This window comes from Spea bombifrons, chromosome 2 (genome assembly GCF_027358695.1).
Source record: "Spea bombifrons isolate aSpeBom1 chromosome 2, aSpeBom1.2.pri, whole genome shotgun sequence".
NCBI lineage: Eukaryota > Metazoa > Chordata > Amphibia > Anura > Pelobatidae > Spea > Spea bombifrons.
In genome coordinates, this window is record NC_071088.1 from 60105234 (window position 1) to 60125579 (window position 20346).

Here is a 20346-nt window from a genome sequence, read left to right on the forward strand (position 1 = left end):
TACAGTAAGTTACTCCTGTGTGGTTTGTTTAAGAATCCTTAAAATAAGCCAGACATAGAAACACAGAATTTGACAGCAGATAAGAATGATTCAGCCCATTTAGTCTGCCTATTTGTCCTTAATCCGTCCATGATAGCCATATGCCTATGCCACGCATATCTGGTTGCTTTTGCCTATGCAATAGAATATCCAAATATTTTGTATGTGCGATATGTATTCTCACATTGTCACCTTGTTCTTCCTAGGTCCACCAAATGGGATGAATGGGAGGTTGCCAGTAGCTGCATGGTAAAAGGTCACACCAATACTCCACAGGTCAACTGTCACACCATAACTCTTTTGCTGTGGTTTCCTTAACACTGCTCTCTCGTACATATCTGGGTGCTGGATGGAAGTGACAAATGAGGTTAACCCTAGCTTAGACAAGCAAAATACACTATATAGACAAAAGTATTGGGACACCTGACCAGTACATCAACAGGGACTTTGATGACACTGCATTCTAAATACATAGATATGAATATGTATTTGGTCTCCCCTTTTGCAGCTATAACAGCTTCCACACTTCTGGGAAGATGTCGAAGTGTTTCTGTGGGAATTCTTTCCCATTCATCCAGTAGAGCATTTGTGAGGTCAGCACTGATGTTGGACAAGAAGGTCTGTCTCTCAATCTCTGTTCCAGTTTTTCCAAAGGTATTCGATGGGGTTGAGGTTAGGGCTCTGTGCGGGCCAGTCAGGTTCTTCCAATCATGTCTTTATAGTCTAGTGGAGTCCACGCCTCAACGGGTCAGGGCTGTTTTGGCGGCAAAAGGGGAACCTACACAATATTAGGCAGGTGGTCATAATGTTATGGCTGATCGTTGTATGTATAAGTGTGTGTGAACATGGGTGTATGTGTAAGTGTGTTTGAGCATGTATGTGTAAACGTTTGTGTGTGTGTGGGCGCGGATTTGCATGTGGGCGTGGATGTGCATGTATGTAAGTGCATGTTAGCATGAAGCTGTATATGTGTTTTAGTGAACGTGTATGTGTATGTGTATTGGCTTGAAGTCTATGCCAATGTGAGAGTGTGTGTAAAAATGTCTTCCAGTCCATATGGGAGTTACCTGTGCAAGGAACTAATCAGCCATTAGCCCAGACCTCTGATGGAACTCTGAGGAGCGAAACATGTCAGGGGGCTATTTGTGTTTTTAATAAGCCCGTGTCACTGGTCATAATTCTATTATTCTTGTTGTTAGGACTGCAGCCATCAACAGTATATATGATGTGATACCATAAGTGTTATACGACTGTGGGCTTATGCCCTCATGTCACAGTGACTTATACCTTTTACGGTAGGACTGGTGACACTGGTGTTTTTAAACATCGTTTTTGGTTATACCTTTTAATAAACACGTTAATAAAAGTGATGTCTTAGGGTGGCTTAATAATAAGGGTATTTTTGATCCTGAGAACGGGATTGGTTGGTTTTAGAACTAATGGGGGAGTGCCAAATACCCTAGGTATACCCATGGCAACAGAGGAGAGAATAATAAAAGTGGAGATTAAAATACCTTTGCTTAATGTATATACATTAGGTGAGCTTTTACTACACACAGTATATTTTGATATGTTAACATCATTACATATGTTTATATATAGTTATACTGGTGTTTTTGTTGGGGGTGTGTGGGGGACTGACAGATTAACTTTAAATGGAGTGCAAGAAGCAAAGAGAGAGAGAGATGGATAACACCTACATACCAGGTACTCCTCTGTCCCATATATAGACTGGAACTTCTCATCATCATCCAGTTCTCGGGCAGCACCAAAATCTGTCAGCTTGTAAATGCTATGTCCATCTTCTCCTATTAAACGCATAATGTTCCCTGGTTTGATGTCCCGGTGCACTACCCCATTTTGCCGTAGGTGGTTCATTCCAGCAACTGGGAAAACAACAGAATAAGCTGACAAAATGCTAAATATGTATTATATATCACTTTTTACATTTGCCATTTATAATTTAAAATCTCCAAGACACCTGTTTGTTCTTCTCTTCTCAAATCTTCCCCAGTAGACCATAACGTATTCATAATCACCATCTTGATGGTACCTGATATTTTGGTCTTTGTTACTTCATCCAAAATCCAGTCTACCTCTAATTCATACTGCACCTACACTGGTTCCACCACTATAATTTACCTCTTGGGATTTAACTCCCAACCTTGTAAATAATTTATCCCAAAGAAAGCCCAACGGAGGGTGAAATGCATAGTGCGAGGAGTGGAGGAGCGTTTCTTTTGAGATTGATTTTGAGGACTCTTTTTATATGAACTCTGCATTCCAGATTTTAATAAATACAGCCACCTTAAGGGTCTCCACTAGCGCATTCTATGATCAGCTAGTGGCCATTATCTCAAATCATTGCAGCTCTTTATTTGATTTAAACATATTGTACTATATATTTGTTTCTGTTCTTTTTTTTTTTACATGTATATGGATCCTGCTTTATGAGACTGAAGGTGCCATTTTAATTTCTTTTGCACATTTTTGGTGTAATAAGCGCACAACTCACATGTTTATGCTCATTGTGCATTAAGGCCGCAGCCAAAATTGTTTGGAGAGAGCTATTGACCGCATTTAGTCCATAACAAATGTAAAGCATTTGAGAAAGATGGATAAAAACGGTATCACTGACCCAACAATACATATATAATTTAAAAAAAATCGAATCTAATAAACGTTGGCATTGTTGGTAACCACAAGATGTACTGACTGATGAAATAAATATCATTAGACAACAGCCACCATGTTTTTCCATACTTTCAAAAATTGTAACCGCTTTTTTGTGCCATAAAATCTCAGATATAATACACCCCCCACTTCAGGACTCTTGAAAAGGGGTAAATTATTATTACCCGAGATTATCTGGTAATTATCTTTTTTAAACTAAATAATCACAGCAACACTTGTATATAAAAATCCCAAACTTGCACCCCAAGAGGAACCTTGACACCTCTCAGTAACTAAGTTTGTTTCACTAATTAAATGTGAATGAGAACCAAGTTCCATTAAAACCACTGCTAAATAACACCCAGTAAATAAGTCAGTGAATAGTGCCAAGTACCTGGAGTCAGCAATAAACGCAAAGGCCCAAACACTGAAAATGCGATTATTATTCAACATAATTTAAATAATCAAGTGATAATTTAAGACTCTTGGGTTTTTGGTGTACTTAGGTATATATATGTATCATATAGGAAAAAGAAAGGCAAAAAAAATACTTTTGGATAATATCTACCACGTTCTGCCTCATTTTCAAGAATAGTCATTTTTGTAATTAATTTATTTGTATCAAACTATGGAATCAATAGTCAAATTTTCAACCAATAATATTGAACACTTGCACTTGTCGTGCCTCTTAATATCTCACCAACACATTGCATCACAATTAGGAACTCTGATTCTGACAATCCAAAGGCGTTTTCTGGCTCTTCCAAGACAGAGAGCAGACTCCCACTTGAACAGTATTCCATAACCAGCACTTTCTGCTTGGTGCTGCCCTGGGAGATCACAAGAAGAAAAACTATTTGAGAAGGTGCTCAACGGTCATATATAATATTTTTATAATATATCTGTAAAACTTTTTAAGCGAACTGAGCAGCTGAGACTTAGGGAAAAAAAATAGTCTATTAACCTGACACTCCATAAGGCATGTAAAAATGCATTTTTTGTTTTTATTTGCCAATTTGCCCCCCCTGATATGCCTTATAACCCCTATATGCCCCCCCCGACTTACCGATGCATCCCTAGACTTGTCCCCCTTGCTCCAGACTGCCTGGTGCCAAGTGGGAGCAGCCGGTGGACGTCTGCGTGATGCGCGTAGACTTCCACAGGCTGCCAGAGAGGAGGATCATGCAGTGCTGCGGGGGATCCTCCTCTCTGGCAGCCGGGGAAAAACCTACGCTGCTGGCCAGTACTTCCACTGGGGCTTCTTTGGTGGAGCACCAAAAGGTCATGTAACCCCGGAGCTCTGTCATAGAACCCCCGGCAGCAGCGGAAGTTGTCTGCACGCATCGTGCAGACATCCACCGGCTGCCAGACAGGAGGATCCAGGTCCCCTGCAGCGCTGATTGAGATCTGATTATAAGATGACATTGAATACAAGACGAGAGGTTTCAGAGCATTTGCTCTGGAAAAAAACTCATCTTATAATAGAGCAAATACATTACTACAAATGCAAAATGGGGAGGGGGTAAATTAGCAATAACAGACAAGAATGTATCTTATTTTAGATGGCCTGTATGCATGTGTGAGAGCATAAAGATCTTTAACTGAGACTCACAATTTCTTCAACAGCAAACAGCTTGACAATGTTGACATGGTTGAGTTTTCGCAACATTTCAAACTTTCTCATCTGCACCTCATGTGGTCTTTCGCAACTGAGGTTGTTAAACACCTTCACTGCTACCTCTTCCCCAGTTTTCTGAAAAGAGGCAAAACATGATTTAAATCAAAGTAAAAAAAAATTGAAGAAAAACAATGAATAATAAAGTCTTAAATAGTACCATCATATATGAAATGCTATTATACATTTGGCTTTATCATGTGTAATTAGGATGGATGTATTGATTTTATTTACTAAAATATGCATGCATTTGCCTGAGTCCTGCAATTTTGGAAGGAAGGAGAGTTGCCAGAAAAGTTGTGGTTTGCACTCCCTCACTTCACTATTCACTAAGAAGGGCCAACATTGTCAGGTCTCTAAAGTTGGGTTGGCTCTTCATAATGGATAGTTAAGTAAAACACAGTTCCTTTGTTTCTAGGTAACAGAGAGCTCAATAGAGGCCAGACTGGCAATAATGAAGGGTCTCTGTAGTCAATAGCTGAATATGCGGGGTCACATGTTAAGTTTATATGGCCACATATCCAGCCAGCAGACAAACACTGTTGTATGTGCGCTAAGCTAGTCACAGGCTCAAATAATACAAATGTATAATAAGAGGCCTCGTATTATACATTTGTATTATTTGAGCCTGTGACTAGCTTAGCGCACCGACACTTTTTCTTTTCCCTGTTTGCACATATTTGAGGTTGTTGGCTCCTCATCAGTCTGGTTGCAGCTTGCTGTCCAGGGGTTAATAGGGAGGAGGTTTAATTGCACCTCCCCCAACACATTAATAAGGTTTTGGTAGCAGTATAAACTGCTTTGTGTGCCCACTATGTAGGAGGTGAGAGTAGGTTCTCTCACCTATTGAGAGTGTGCCTTGGCGTGGCGGGTGAGCTTAATTATGCTTTGGCCAATTCATATAACCAAAACCTCTCATTTATATTATGTTTATATATTTGTTGCCAACTTTATTAGGGTAAGAAGCGCAGACGGTTTTTGTTTTTTGTATACATTGTACAGCCAAAACACTGTTGTATGGGACGCGGCTGGCAAGGGGCTTACCAGTAAGTACTGGTAGGGATAAATGCTCAATAAGAGCACCTAAAGCTTCTACCTACTGCCTACTTATAAGGTAATTCAAGAAAGAACACATATTCATTTTCTCCCTGCAAACACGTTAATCATGACATTTAAATCTTTAAACGTCACGTGTTGTGATGTCATGAACAATCACAAGATATCATGATGCAAATGAGCAGAAACATGCTTGTTTTCCCAGGATGAAAATGCAAACTATGCTAAAATGGTGTCAAAGATACACCAGGGATTTTAGACATTAGAAAGAAGCATTGGAGAACAAACAACCATCCATTCCACTGTGAAAATGAGCAGTTAACAGGGTGTGGGGTGTCATGATGTCCCTCAGCACTTACGCTATGCCCAGTAAACAACATACTGCAAGATTCTCTTTATGTAAAAAACCAAACATTATGGTGGCATATATAAACTTTAATCAGTTGTAGTTTTAAATTTAATAAAGTTAATATTGCTGATGGTATCCCTTTAAATGTTCTATTCATTGTGCTTACGATGCATTTGCTGCTGAACTACAGCTTCCATGATTCTTTGGTTGTTGGCTAGTGCTCATGAGATGTTTAGTATAACAGCTGTAGAGCAGGAACATCAAGTTTCTTAACCAATATGATCTGTGTTGTTGATAGCTTTGTGTTCTGTTGTGTCTTGTGGCCACACCCACACTGCAATATATATATATTTTTTATTTTATATACAAACAATATACACACACACACAGGTATATTATTCTTTAATTTACTGAGAATATAGAGAAAATCAAGTGTAATATATATTCATAGCTTTGTGTTTTTGTGGCTAAACCCACATACATAGACATATACACACACGTACAGGGGCAGGCGAGCCTGGAGGGCAGGGGATCAGACTGGCACAATTTTGTACTGGCACAGGGACGCAGGAACACAGAAGTTTCACATAACGCGAGATTACGTCAGCTTGCAGTGAAAGCAAGGCTGCTCACACAGTGTGCAGGTAGCCAGAGAGAAAGCTGTCAGTGAGGTTATAGGGAGGAAGTGAGTGAGTGAGAGAGAGAGAGGGTAAGAGAGGGAGTGTGTATGTTAGAATGAGGCTGTATGTTTAAGTGTGTTAAAAGGAATGTAAATGTATATGAGCATGAATGTGTATCTCTAAGTGTTTGTATATGTGAGCATTAATGTGAAAGTGTGTTAGCACGGATGTGTATGTGCAAGTGTTTATGTGCCACCAGAGCCGGCCTTAGGTGTTCTGGCGCCCTGTGCGGTCTACTCTTCTGGCGCCCCCCATCCCCAAAAAAGAAAGGAATAAAAACTTGTAACAAAACTTGTAACAAAACCCCAATCACTATATACTACGCCAAACATTGATGTGGTGGAGGCCTACCACTTCATTGTCTGGCTTAGTAGTAGGGATGCACCGAAACAAATTCTGGACTGAAACCGAAAGTGCAGCATTTACCTGGCCAAAACCGAATATGACCCCCCCACACCATAAAAAAACACTTTTATTTAAAGTAAGTAACACACCAAAATAGGACAAAACAATTAAATAACAATATTTATATATATATATATATATATATATATATATATATAATTAACAGCAATCACATTCCTATCATGCCCAGGCATACCCAGATTCCAGGATGTACTCGCAGACTTGGCATGATAGGAGTATGATTGCCCTATCTACTCCTTCTCACTCCCTTCTGCCCTATCTACCCCTTCTCACTCCCTTCTCCCCATCTACCCCCTTTCCCCTGTCTCAGTCCCTTCTCCCTATCTACCCCATCTAACTATCTACCCTTTCCCTCTTTGAAGTTCACTTACCTTTCAGGAGTCCTTTCAGAACCGGCCTAAAATCACTCAAGGGAGCCGGAGGTCTGTTAAAGACCTCAGATACCGCTCCCTTGCGAGCCTGCTCCTCCAGCGGCGGACATTACTGTCTGTCTCTGAAGGGGTGCCGGGTGCCCCCCTGATGAGGGGCACCCGTTGCGGACAGCCCCCCCCTGCTAGGTACGCTACTGGCGGCAGCAGTATGCTACGGTGGCGTCGGACCGCGCGGAGCCCCGTGGAGTGTGGCGCCCTGTGCGGTCCCACAGGTCGCACACCCCAAAGGCCGGCCCTGTGTGCCACCATACATGCAGGGGCGGGCTGGGCAATTGCCCCCCAGGCCACCATCAACATTAATAAAACGGCCGACTGAGTGGCTGATGCGGCCGCACGAGCGCCATGGCCGTCTTTAATGCGGGAAAAAAGCCTGCATTAACCGTGATCACAGGGGTCACAACCCCCGTGATCACTTCCACAGAGGCCCTGCCACTTACCTGTGCGTAGCTTGCTGTGCGAGCAGCGTCTCTTGTTCCACCCAGGACAAGCAGGAAAACAGCGGAGTCGCGTGACTTTGCGCCACGTCACATGACTCCGTTCCTGCTTTCCCGGGCGGTACAAGAGAAGAACGCAGAGGGATGCAGCCGCTCCTGCAGAAGTCTGCAAGTGACACAGAGTGATCTGCAGTTCAGGTAAGGGGGTGCCGGAGGTGGTATGAATGAATATGCGTGATTCAGGAACTGAATGAGTGTCTGTCAATGAGTGAATGAATGAGTATCTGTAAATGATTAGTATCTGTAAATGAGGAAATGAATATATTAACGAGTGAATGAATGTTTGTGTTTGTTCTATTCCGGGTGTTGGGCAGATCCTGTGAGTGAAATCTGGGTGCTAAATCAATACTAAAGGGGGGGCATTAGGTGGGATAAATATACAATGTGGGGCTAGCTGGGGGCAATACACAAGGGTGTGGGCGCATTAGGGTGATTGCATTGGCCATGTTTTCCAGGACAAATATAGCTTTTACATTCCGCTGTCCAGCCCAGATAAAATGCTGCCCTGCAGTATGGGTGATTTATAGACTCATGGAAGGAACAAACTAGTCGGGTATACATCCCCCATACTGCAGGACAGCATTTTATCTATGCTGGTGGCATCAATACACAAGAGTAGCAACTGGGGCCATTACACAAAAGGGGGCAAAAACACTAAAAGGGGGGGTGAACGACAAAGCAGTGTGGAAAATACTTTTTTTTTTATTATTATTGTTATAGCTTAGCCCGTCTGGTGGGTGTCAGAGCCTGTCCTGGTGCCTGGGTGTCAGGGCATGTCCTTGTGTGCGTGTGTCTGTCTGTGTGTGAGAGCCTGTCCTGGTGTGTGCGTGTGTGTGTGTGTTTGGGTGTCAGTGTGGCAGAGCCTGTCCTGGTGTGTGTTTGGGTGTCGGTGAGGCAGAGCTTGTCCTGGTGTGTGTGTGTTTGGTGTGTCAGTGTGGCAGAGCCTGTCCTGGTGTGTATTTGATCATCTGTTTCCTAGCACTTTACTTTCTGTAGGAATAAATTGAACTATAGTCACTTTAAAGGACAAGATTTTCCAGGCCAAGAAACCAGTGAGCAAAAAAGTGAAGGCTTTGTGTTATTTAATCTATTTCAATCTGCATAGTTTATTAAAAAGGATTAGTTGTGTTCAATTGTGGCTTCAGGCATCCCGTGTAGGACTTTTTTTTAGTGTACTGACGTACTCCCAATCCCATCACATTACATCAACATGCGTTAGAAAATCAGGAAAAGATGGGCATGGATGGTAGGCTGATTCGGTGGCGCAATTGGCCACTTGACTAGACTTGCCCCCCAGGCCGTAGGCAGCCAGCCCTCCCCTGCATACATGTGTATGTGTGTTACCCTGAGTGTAAGTGCCAGCCCTCCCCTGTGGCTAATCAATCATTAGAAAACCCTTTTGCAATTATGTTACATAAATGTTTTTGTTTTCCATAAAAAGCAGCTAAGTGAACACAAACCCTTGGATGTCATATGCTGTATGTGTGTGTGGTTGGAAAGATTTTCTTATCCCTTTGATCTTCGAAACAGTGTGTTGACTTTACTACCATGTAATCTCACTCAAGGCTGTGTAAATCTGTGTACAATATATTTTTTTTTTTATTATTATTTTTTTTGGAGCCATGAAACTGCAAGCTATTTATGACTTTATAATTAATTAATTAATTTATACCCAGTTAAATTTTGAACTCATGATAAATGCTTCTTTCAAGTCATCTGCCTTATTCATTATAAATTGTACTGAAGCCATAGGTTCCTAAACTTTTACGGCTGCACCTATTTCTCTTTACTATTTGATATTGATTTATGAATGTACAGTATACACTGAAATATATACTGTATACCATGTTTAGTAAAAAATACATACTGTATATAAACCAATTGATTTGAAGCGAGCCAGGTGCTCTAGAGTGGTCAGTTTATATTGAAATGTTTGAGTAGCGCCCAATCTTGTGGACCATACCTTGTTCCGTGCTTTGTACACACTGGCAGTGGCTCCTTGACCTAAAAGGTTTTCCAGCTCCCACAGGTAATTCGGAGTGCTCTGCATTTTTAACAGTATAACGTCTCTCTATGTTGTATGGCATCTGTGCAAGAAACGAAAAATCTTTATCAGGCACCTTAACTGACATCATTCAATTTAGAACAAAAGTCTATAGAAGGTTTTTTTACAGCATTTCAGAGCAAAGAAGAACATGTTATGTAATCTGTAAGGCACACTAGGCAGAAGCATAAGGTGTCATATTTGTTTTGCACTGGAGTTATAGAAACTACCTACAACTTTTGCTGTCTGTCAGCCAGATATTTAATTTGTCTTTTTTAGAATCATTTAACAACTGTATCAGACTGTCCCGTATACCAGAGTTTCAATACCAGTATAACTGTATAACTAAAAGACACACACTGTGTTTGAAAGACAATTTACACAGCCTGTCAAGCCACTATTAGAGCAACAATCCATTTTGGGTCGACTACAAGGAAGTAAGAAAACATTTAAAACTGAAGAATGATCAGGGCCTTGGCCATCATTTGGAACACATGTCCATTACTAAAGCACTGGGTTACTTAAAACTGTATCTTAATGCCAGAACACTGAAGGGTGGGTTACCCATATTCCTGCCTGGTCTGTAAGTTAGGGAGATGTTAGGGCTCAGTATATAGTGGTGGGTGTTATGCTGTACCCTTGTCTGTGTCTGGCTTGCTATGAAATGATAGAAGCCTTGCTGTACCACAGTCTGTGTCTGAATCACTATGTAATGATAGGAATCATGCTGTGCCTCCATCTAAGCCTGGGTCACTGAATAATGATATGAGTTATACTGTACCGCCCTCACTTTCTGGATCGCTATATACTAATAGGAGACTGTATCACTGTCTGGCTTATAGTGATGGGAGTTGTGTCAGGGAGTACCTGTACCGAGGAGGCAGAAGCTCAATGTCTTAAGGTCATGCAACATTGAGTGCCTACTTCCCTTTTGTGGCACCAATCCCCCCTGACCCACAACTATGACTGGGTGTTTATTATGAGGAAAAGGTGGAAACCCTAGAAACAGGCATTCAGATACAGGGTGACCGCTCCACTGATCAGCCTAAAACTAAGTAGATGTCCCAGACAAAAAACCCAATGATGGTTCTAGCAGGAAATACACAGAAGAAGGAAGTGCAGCCAAAATTGTAATCCATTAGTAACACTGCTGTCAATTTTCACTGCTGAGAAAAGAAAAATCTAATTTTTGAACACACATAGGAAGATTGCAACAGTGTAAAATCACTAACAAAACAATGTAGATACACGTGGCAAAAGAGAAAAGCTGGAACCTTTAGTGCTGCACTACGTCATAGGACTCGTCAGCATGAGGTTGTGATACTGGCTTAATACTTGAGGCTTGAGTAGCCAAGAAATACCTACCTGCTTGTCTTGTGTCTGTGGGTGAGTGTTTAATAATGCTTCTACTACCCCCTTAATTTTAGTGGAAGGGTTTTGCATCACCTTTACCCACCATAACTTATGTAATGGTTTATGTATATATACATACATATCGTTTCATCTTACACATACCAAATATATACTTTTTGGTATTGTAGTGTTTATAACTGGGAGCATACAGTGTCCTATGGCAATTTAGCCCTGACTTTACATTTAGCATTAAGCCACATGCATATATTATTTGTGTCTAGTGTTTAGTGACTTTTTCATATATATAGGGAGTGATTACTTCATTTCATTTATAGCTTTATGGAAAAAAAACCTCTCCTACCATGGAGCAGAGTGGGGCAATTGCCCCAGGCGGCACTGTTGAAGAGGGGGAAAGCGCCTTTTCAACAGCCCCAAGCGCAGGAGAGAGAGGGGCGCCTCTCTAATGTCTTGACCCAATAAGCTTAAACAAAGACACATTATACACAAAATATAAACACATAGGCCAAGAGCTCAGAGATGAACCTGGGTCACCAAGTAACTAGACATGCAAAATCTTGGGGCTTAATTGTCCTTGAGTTTCAACCAGTTACATTAACAATTAAACTTAAATGTACCTAAATTTGATGACTAAATAGATACGTTGACTAAATAGAGAGCTGTGGTGAGACAAATCTCATTGCTGTGTCTTATCTATGAATAAGGACACTTATTTGGCCATTTACAATACATAAACTATTCAGTAAGATGATTGCATAGATTAGGAACAGTCTGCAGTGTGTCCAAGCTCAGGGTGGACAGTCCCCTTTGGGACCAATCCCTCTCTTTATATCATTCTTTCATAGGCGTTCAGAATGTTCATTGTCCATGAATGCATCACATTGTTCAAACAAATGTTTATATGCAAACTCTGAAATGTGCTGTCTTATGACCTATTGTAGTGTGGGGGACTATGCCATGGGCCACTGTCAGTTCTACAAAATGTAATAATACAAGGGTATGCACATTACTGTGACCCCTTGGTTTATGGTATAGGTTGATTTCTCTGTGCCCTCGATCAATTAGGGATCTGACCTATTAGTAGCACTAACTGGTGCCATCACTTACTTGTACTAGATTTAGGATGCTTCTTACCTTTCCTTATCCACAACATATGTATCATAAATAAGGGGGTTGCTAAAATTTTACGAACACAGAATATGATTATATTTATTAGTGTGTGCCATTAGTCTGTCTAGGAGCCTACACAGAGCAGAGGTTTAAATGGACAGGTTACTGTCACTGACAGCCACATGGAGACCTCCATGGTCTGATGATCACATGCACTGTGCAGTTTAGCCGAACGCATCTCCTGAATGGCATTTAGTTAGGTGGTGAACAGGTGAAGAGAGTGGCAAATGCATGTGGGGGGATTCTAAAAGGGGCAATGCCACAAAAATTAAAGGGACCACCATGCATTAAAGCGCATTTAATGGCTGGAGTGTCCCTTTAATGCTTTACTAATACAATACCTGCTTATCATATAGATTGCCTACCACATTAGACAATACAGAAGCACAGTTTGCCAGAAAGCGACAATCATGCCGTAGGTAAAATATCTGAAGTACTGAGGGCAAGTCTGTGTTACCGTTATGAAGCATTTATTATTTCCGTCAACTAAAAAAAAAGTACAAAAAAGGAACTATGATTATATTACATTTTATTTCTAAAGCCTGCATGTTCTGTAGTGATGCTACAATAGGGGAAAGTGAAAAGCAACAATAAACATTAAAAATAACAACATACAAGACTAAAACTAACACAATAACAATATTAATACATCTTAAGGCATACTGGTACAGAAGGAGATGAGGGACCTGCCCTAGGGATCTAATAAATATATAGAGCTTGCTTGCACTCTATTAGTATATCAGTATGTTTATGTGTGTCAACTAAGTGATATTCACATCTAACAAGGATATTAATAGATGAAACAGGTTATGGGGTGAATATGCATATACACAGAGTGTGAGATAGATAGCCTTTGTCATACCGACCTGTTTAATGCTGCAGTAACCTCATCTGTGTTCAGATCCCTACTCAATCACTTCTTTCTCCTGGCTCTGACAGTCAACTTAGTTTCACGCACGTAATAACTACTTCCTCGTTTCCCTTGTTTGTATGCATTGGCGTGCCTTTTAAAGAGACAGAGCACCTATTTAGCAACGTCGGGCATTATATGTGACTTCCCTTTCCCAGTTTTAGACGAACTAGCTAGGCTCGATCTTCTTTTGATGGTGTCATTGATGTGGATGATTCCATACGTTTGGGATGTTTAAAAGGTACATGCGATATGGCACTCAAAGAGTTAAGTATAATGCCATATGCATTTACAAGGCATCATGCAAATATGTCCTGCTGTCTGGTTATACATATATCAGGGCTGGTACTTTCTGGCCATGGGGAAGATAAAGCCAAGTGGTCCCCGCACCCCCCTAACTCACATTCACTAGCACACGTATTACACACACATACCCTCTAACACACATTTACACATCCTAACACACACTTAAATTCATGCTAACACACCTACCCTCTCACATACACTTACACATTCATGCTAAGACAAAATCACTTACGCATACATATTCATTCTAACACACTCCCTTTCACACACACTTAGACATTTATGCAGGTATTATTATTATTATTATTATTGTTTTATATAGCGCCATCAAATTCCATAGCGCTGTACAATGGGTAAACAGGACATAAGAAGTAGTATGTAATATAACAAATTAAATAACAGAGACAACGCTGGCTGTTCGCCAAGTGTTGTGTTACTGAACCCTACTGCGTTCCTGTCTTTCTGGCTGGTCTGAACTTCTTCATAAAGGGCCAGTCTGGATCACCCGGTCCTGGCCGATCCTGGTTTTTAAGTATTTATCATAAATTAAAAAAATGGCACAGCAGTCAGCCTTAGTGTTAAACTTACATGGCGAGCACAAGCAGCAGACCCTTCAAATGTCATAAAACATTAGAGATTGTGGGCTGACATTTAAGCCAACTCTGAAACTCCTGTGGCAGCTGTTAAAAGTTCAAAGAAGGTTAAAAACGAATATTATTATTTGTCTGCGCCAGATTACGCAGTGTTTCCAGTGATATTATGGTCCTGGTGCTGGTATTTAGACAGTTAATTGGGCTTTTATTTGCCTGCTAACTTAACATCTGATCTAGCATTGGGGGATCATGAACGGGTCATGATTTCCAATGCTGCAGTCAGAGGCAAGAGGAGGGCTGCCACCTTTCAACTTGAAGGGGTGCAAGCCATGCCAAAAGGCCCGAAACATGTGTGTTATTTACTCCTGTCCAAAATGTATTCACCAAATGATGTGTCGAAGCCCAAAATGGAAGCATAGGAAGGACCTGGTTCTGGAGTAAAAGCAGTACGTTTTTAAATTGGATTGGCAGTCACCAGCTGGGCTTCTTCCTGTTTTCAGTTTTACACTGAAAGGTCCAACCAGTGATATATGTCAGAAAGAATGTGGCATTATGTTAAATGAAAGTAATTTAAATGCCAAAATGCTAAGATTTTAGGAACCCCCCTTATCTATGATATATATGACGTGGATAGTGAAAGGTAAGAAGCAAACTAAATCTAGTACAAGTAAGTGATGGCAAATTCAAACTGAGTACTACTAATAGGCCAGATCAATAATTGATCAAGGGTACAGAGGAATCAACCTATAACAAAGTCCATGGGCCACAGTAATGTGCATGCCCTTGTATTGTTATTACGGTATATTGTTTTTGAAGACCCACAGTGGCCCATGGCACCCCCCCCCCATATTACAATAAGTCAACATTTTCTTTTGAACACTGTGATGCATCCTGGACACTTAGAAAGTAGGGATTATATTATTGTTTTTTTACACAACACAGCAGTAAAAGGATTGTTATATATTGTGTGTAATCTCTGTAATGACATTTTACCCCAGGAATGATGCGCCCTTCCCTTACAAAAAATTACTGCAGTTTTTCTGCAGTTTTTTGGACATGAAAAAACTGCAATACTGTACTTTTACTGCAGTATTACTGCACGTTTACTGCAGTTTTACTGCATTTGTACTTCACTGTACTGCATTATTACTGCACATTTACTGCGCTTTTTTTTTTACTGCAATTATACTGCATTGTACTTCAATGTACTGCAGCTTTATTGCAATTGTACTTCCGTACAAAAATAACTGCAGTACAACTGCAGTACAGTGAAGTACAAATGCAGTAAAACTGCAGTAAATGTGCAGTAATACTGCAGTAAAAGTGCAGTATTGCAGTTTTTTCATGTCCAAAAAACTGCAGTATTACTTCAGAAAAACTGCAGTATTACTTCAGAAAAACTGCAGTAATTTTTTCGTAAGGGTTGCACTAGTGCTAAAATGTTGCACACGTGGCTGCACAATAAACAGGTATAGTGAGATCCTTCAACGACATGTCCTAACAGACAGGAAAGAATCTTTGCTAAATATTTCCTCACAATGCGACGACAACCGAACAGCGGGTTAGGTGAAGCCTACAAATCACATCCTGGGGAAATTCCCATTGTAAGAGTACTACCGCTTATAGTCATGTGACTGGTGCTCTTAACCCTTACTCAACCAAGTATAATAGAACATAATAGACAAACAAGGAGAATGTTTTACTGCATGGCATGGTTGTAACAATTTAAATGATAAACTTTTTAGTTTAACCATGTTAGAGGAGCAGCTGGTCAGGGTGTTCCATAATGCATAGCAAAATCAGTGAGGTGAGTTTTAATCTGCCATTACCTCTGCACTAACTCATCCCTTTTGGTATAGAAATCTGCCGGGGGATGCCATTTTTAATACATAGTGGTATCCAGAAAAAATAAGGTTAGCCTACGCATGTTAGAACCTGAATATCCAATGTATGTAATTTGTACAAAACCCGCTTGACTTAGATTAATCATTTAGTTGCCGTTTGAAAATAGGCTATAATTCATTATCATTTAAAGTTTAACTTTAGCAGCAGGACAAGCTCAACTAAACTAATTCATTTAAACTAACACAGATGCTGCTGCTTGATCCTGTTCTAAAGAGAGTATGAGGTGACATGCCAACTGAGGCCTGTAGAGTCTGCAATGGGTGTTTTTCAATTTCTCTGAGCATTGCACGGTCTGACCTTGGGGTGAATTTGCTGGGAAGTCCACTCCCGGGAAGATCCACAATTTGAAAGTTTTCCACTTTTGAATAATCTCACTGTAGAATGATGGACTTTATAACCCCTCCCAGATTGATGTACAGCAGCAATTGCTTCTCTAAGATCATTGCTGATGTCTTTCCTCCATGGCATTGGGCTAACACACACAAACCGCTAAAACTTTCGCCTTTATAGAGGAGGTCACATCAAGGGCATTTGATTAACTGAATTCTGCTAACTTCATTGATTCCTACAAAGCCCCGAAAAATCAAGCAAAAAGCTCTGAATTTTTCACCGACATTCGTGGGTCCACATTCACCCTACTTTTCCTGCTGACCACTTCCACATCTACTTCTGATATCTTCTCCCTCCTCTTCAATCCTTAACCTTCTTTCCTTGTATGCATCTCCACAGACATAACCTGGCAACTTATGCCAAAATGGCCGCGCCGCACTGACATCCTCCACGATCCTCCAATCGGGACACTGCAAGCACCACCATATTGTCTTCAGTTCACGTGAGGGCAAAATGACGACACAAGCAGGAAAGTCCTCTCCACCAATTGGAGGATCAGAGGGTTGACATCACCAAAGCACCGCCGTAAAGAGCTCTGTTCACCTTAGGGCAATATATGGCGGTCCTTGCAGTTCCGTCCTACCCTCCGATTGGAGGATCGGGGAGATGATCTCACTGCAAACCCACCACTTGTTTGCAGTGGCATCTTCTCTCCCAATTGGAAGATCAAGGCGAAATTTGGCGGTTTATGTCCACGGAGATGTGGACAAAGAAAGAAGATTAAAGGATTAAAAAGAGAGAAGTGAAGAAAGAAGAAGATCCGGAAGCAGAAGTGGTTGGTGGGAGTGGTTTGCACAGAAGGTAGGGAAACATCTAGAGAAGGCGAGAGAGTGAATGAGAGCGTGGGTAAGAATGAAAGAGTGAATGTGGGCATCAGGCAACTAATTTCGTTCCTGAATTAGAAATAACTACCGCATCGCAAAAGTTATTCCGAACCGTTTATTGACTCATTTGCACATGTTTAATTAGCAGCACCTGTCGGCTACTTACCATGTCAATTCCTATTAAAGCAATAAGGATGTACTTAAGTTTTTCAGATATGGCTTCTCCATTTTGGCTTTTTTTGTTGTTGAATTCAAAGAGGATGTGCTTTCATTTTTCACAGGACTGTATGTTCATAGATCTACTCAAGGTAATATTAGGTAGAGGTGTAAATTCCAGGGCTTTGCTTTTGATCATAGCCCAAGACTCAGATAGTTATGCCAACCACAGTACAGAACTTAGCTTTGATTCTTTTGCACATCAAAGATCATCCAGTGTCACCCTGTGTATATCAAACAAAAGCAAGCATTCCTTACTAAAGTCTTCCAATAGTTACCATGCATTAATCAGTCAATAATTTGATCCAAGCGAGAATGGAATGGCCTCTTAGGTTGGGTTTTTTTGCTGCTCTCTCCTGTATTTCATCTCTCCCTCTCAAATGTTCTTCCATTACCTTGGATGATTTAAATGATGTATGTGCAGCCGCCTGCTGAAATACATGTGATGGCCCAGGATGCGCTTACACTTTTGCAGTGTGTGTCTAGTCGGAAGCCACAAAGCAAAGTACAGGATCTGCTGCATTAGTGTCGATAAAGTGATCAAACTTAAAGAGCCACTCTCACCAAATATAAGATACAATTTAACTTATTTGCCAACTCATTGTGTACCCTAATCTATAAAACATATTACTAAATCATTACCCATCATTGTACTTTTTCCATAAATTATTTGTTGGTTTCCAGGTGCTACACAAAAAAAGCAAGGCAGCAAATTAGTTTTATGGTTCACGTCCAGCATTTGATGTGGTCACAAAACACACAATCCCCTTATTTAAAAACACAATTTATTGAGGAGGTTTCACATTAAATTCTCCTCCCCTTAGTCTGGGAATTTGGAGAATACAAAGCACAAAACGGACATACATTATTCCAGTTGTGAAAACGTTGCTTACGTCTGCTCATAGAGTTAAAGGGGGTGGGGGTGAGGAGACCATTTTAATCTTACACATGGTGTGTTACATACATGACAAAAACATTCTCCTGGACAGAAGCAGTTTTAATATGACATAGCTCCCAGAGAACAGTGTCCAAGAACATTGACTTTTGTTTTAAGTGGTTGAAGTGCCATAAACATTATTTAGAAAGAAAGAAGAAAAAAACATTGCTATTGTGCTGGCTTATTGCAAGAGAGCATCTTAGTAAGATGCATGCTTTGTTTCTCCTAAAATACACGCACAACAAATAAAACTGTTACATTTAACCTTTTTTGCTGCCAGTGTAGGTAATTTAGAAAAATATCATTCACTTCCATGCAGCAGAGAATAAAAAAAAATACAACTAATAGTACTGGTTTATGAAGGAGGATGATTTGCAACCCGTATGTTGTCAGAGGGAGCTTCCAATAATGACTCCCCTCCAGAAGTAGATAGTGACAAATGATCACAAACCCCTGAAGCCTTGCACATGTGACTTTAAAGTTCGATCCACAACAGCAGAGGTCTCTACCACCTTAACTGGTCAGATGTTCACCATGTCTGTACATATGGGACAGATAACAGGATGATCCTTAAAAAAACAATTATTTGTACACTTAAAGTCGCGATATTGCTTAAAAAAACTTGCTGGTTGTGTTGGACAATATGGGCCTGACCCCTCTTTGTAGCAGTCTCATGGCAGAAGTTGCATGCTTTGTGATGTAAAGAGATTAAAACACTTCCGTGCTTCATGTCAGAGGAAGCTCACATTTATCATTGCACATAATAAAGGTTACATTATTCTATTACTATTTTTCCGATAAAGGCTAGTCTTCAACAACTAGCAGTAAAACCCACTGGTCCCACCTAAGTAAACCATAGTGTCACATCTCTTTATAATATGGCCACTTCGTGTTTGCTGCCCAAGTTTTGCTGCCATGTTCTGTTCTCCACTTAAAATAATTCTACATGTCAGGTGCCAACATGGGATGGCGAAGATTGCCTAGTTGAAGCACACAGTGTTTCATCTTGGGGTAGGATGCTACACATACACATTCAAATTGCAGCTTTAATTCCTTGGCATCTACAAGTGCCCATAGAGGCATTCAAAGCAGCACCTAATAAATTTAACATAGAAAGTAGTTATTTAACCTAGAGCCTTGATATGATCTACAACCATTATGTCCTACTTTTTGATAAGACTTAACTCCCCTTACGTGTTGTGTACTGTATATAAAACATACATACTGTAAAATGTAGCATAATATTTATAATGAAGTATAAGACCTATTTAACCAAGTCACCTTTGGTTCCTGCCAAAGCCAAAAGGAATATATTGACCAGATTTCAATTCCATTACACAGGGTTAACACCCTATGTGCATTACAGACTTCAAATCTCTTATCTCCTTCCCTCAACAAGGACCCTAACCAAATGTACCTTGACAGAAGACTCAATCAAAGCTTTTTTTTTTTTTCATTTTGCTGTGCGTTGAATTGTTAAGAGCTGTTAAAAACAGTCCCTCGTTTCTCTGTGATGTAGGATGCAGTGGAATGTAAAATAAAAAAAACAAAACACCTCATTTATATATATATAAAAATAATAATTAAAAAAAAACCCTATGCTTTCCCCAAACCAAGATGGCAGATTGGGAAAGGGTGACATTCTCTACTTCCTATATGGGAAACAGGAAGCAAACCACCCCACCCAACTCTCCAAGTGCAAAGGGGATTACTGAGTCAGCGTAATGTTCCACGTAGGATCAATTCAATTTAGAACACTGTTTGAAAGCACCATAATGTGCTCATGTCACCCCTAGAAGAGCAACAGTTAATAGCAGTGACATGCTTAACGCCTATATAGATAAGAGATTGATAGCC

At 40.5% G+C, this 20346-nt stretch overlaps 1 protein-coding gene across 1 annotated transcript in view; it reads right to left on the minus strand.

Annotated features, from left to right (window-relative positions):
* The window catches only part of IKBKE (inhibitor of nuclear factor kappa B kinase subunit epsilon), a 33099-nt gene extending 19754 nt beyond the window's left edge, over window positions 1-13345 (minus strand). The window contains exons 1-6 of the mRNA XM_053454422.1: window positions 13275-13345; window positions 9787-9910; window positions 4325-4465; window positions 3413-3542; window positions 1744-1925; window positions 224-384 (exon numbers count right to left, since the gene is read on the minus strand). Coding sequence (XP_053310397.1) covers window positions 224-384; window positions 1744-1925; window positions 3413-3542; window positions 4325-4465; window positions 9787-9873 — 701 coding nt within the window. The 5' untranslated portion in view covers window positions 9874-9910; window positions 13275-13345. The remainder of the gene's footprint in view (window positions 1-223; window positions 385-1743; window positions 1926-3412; window positions 3543-4324; window positions 4466-9786; window positions 9911-13274) is intronic.
* Between the last annotated feature and the right edge of the window lie 7001 nt (window positions 13346-20346).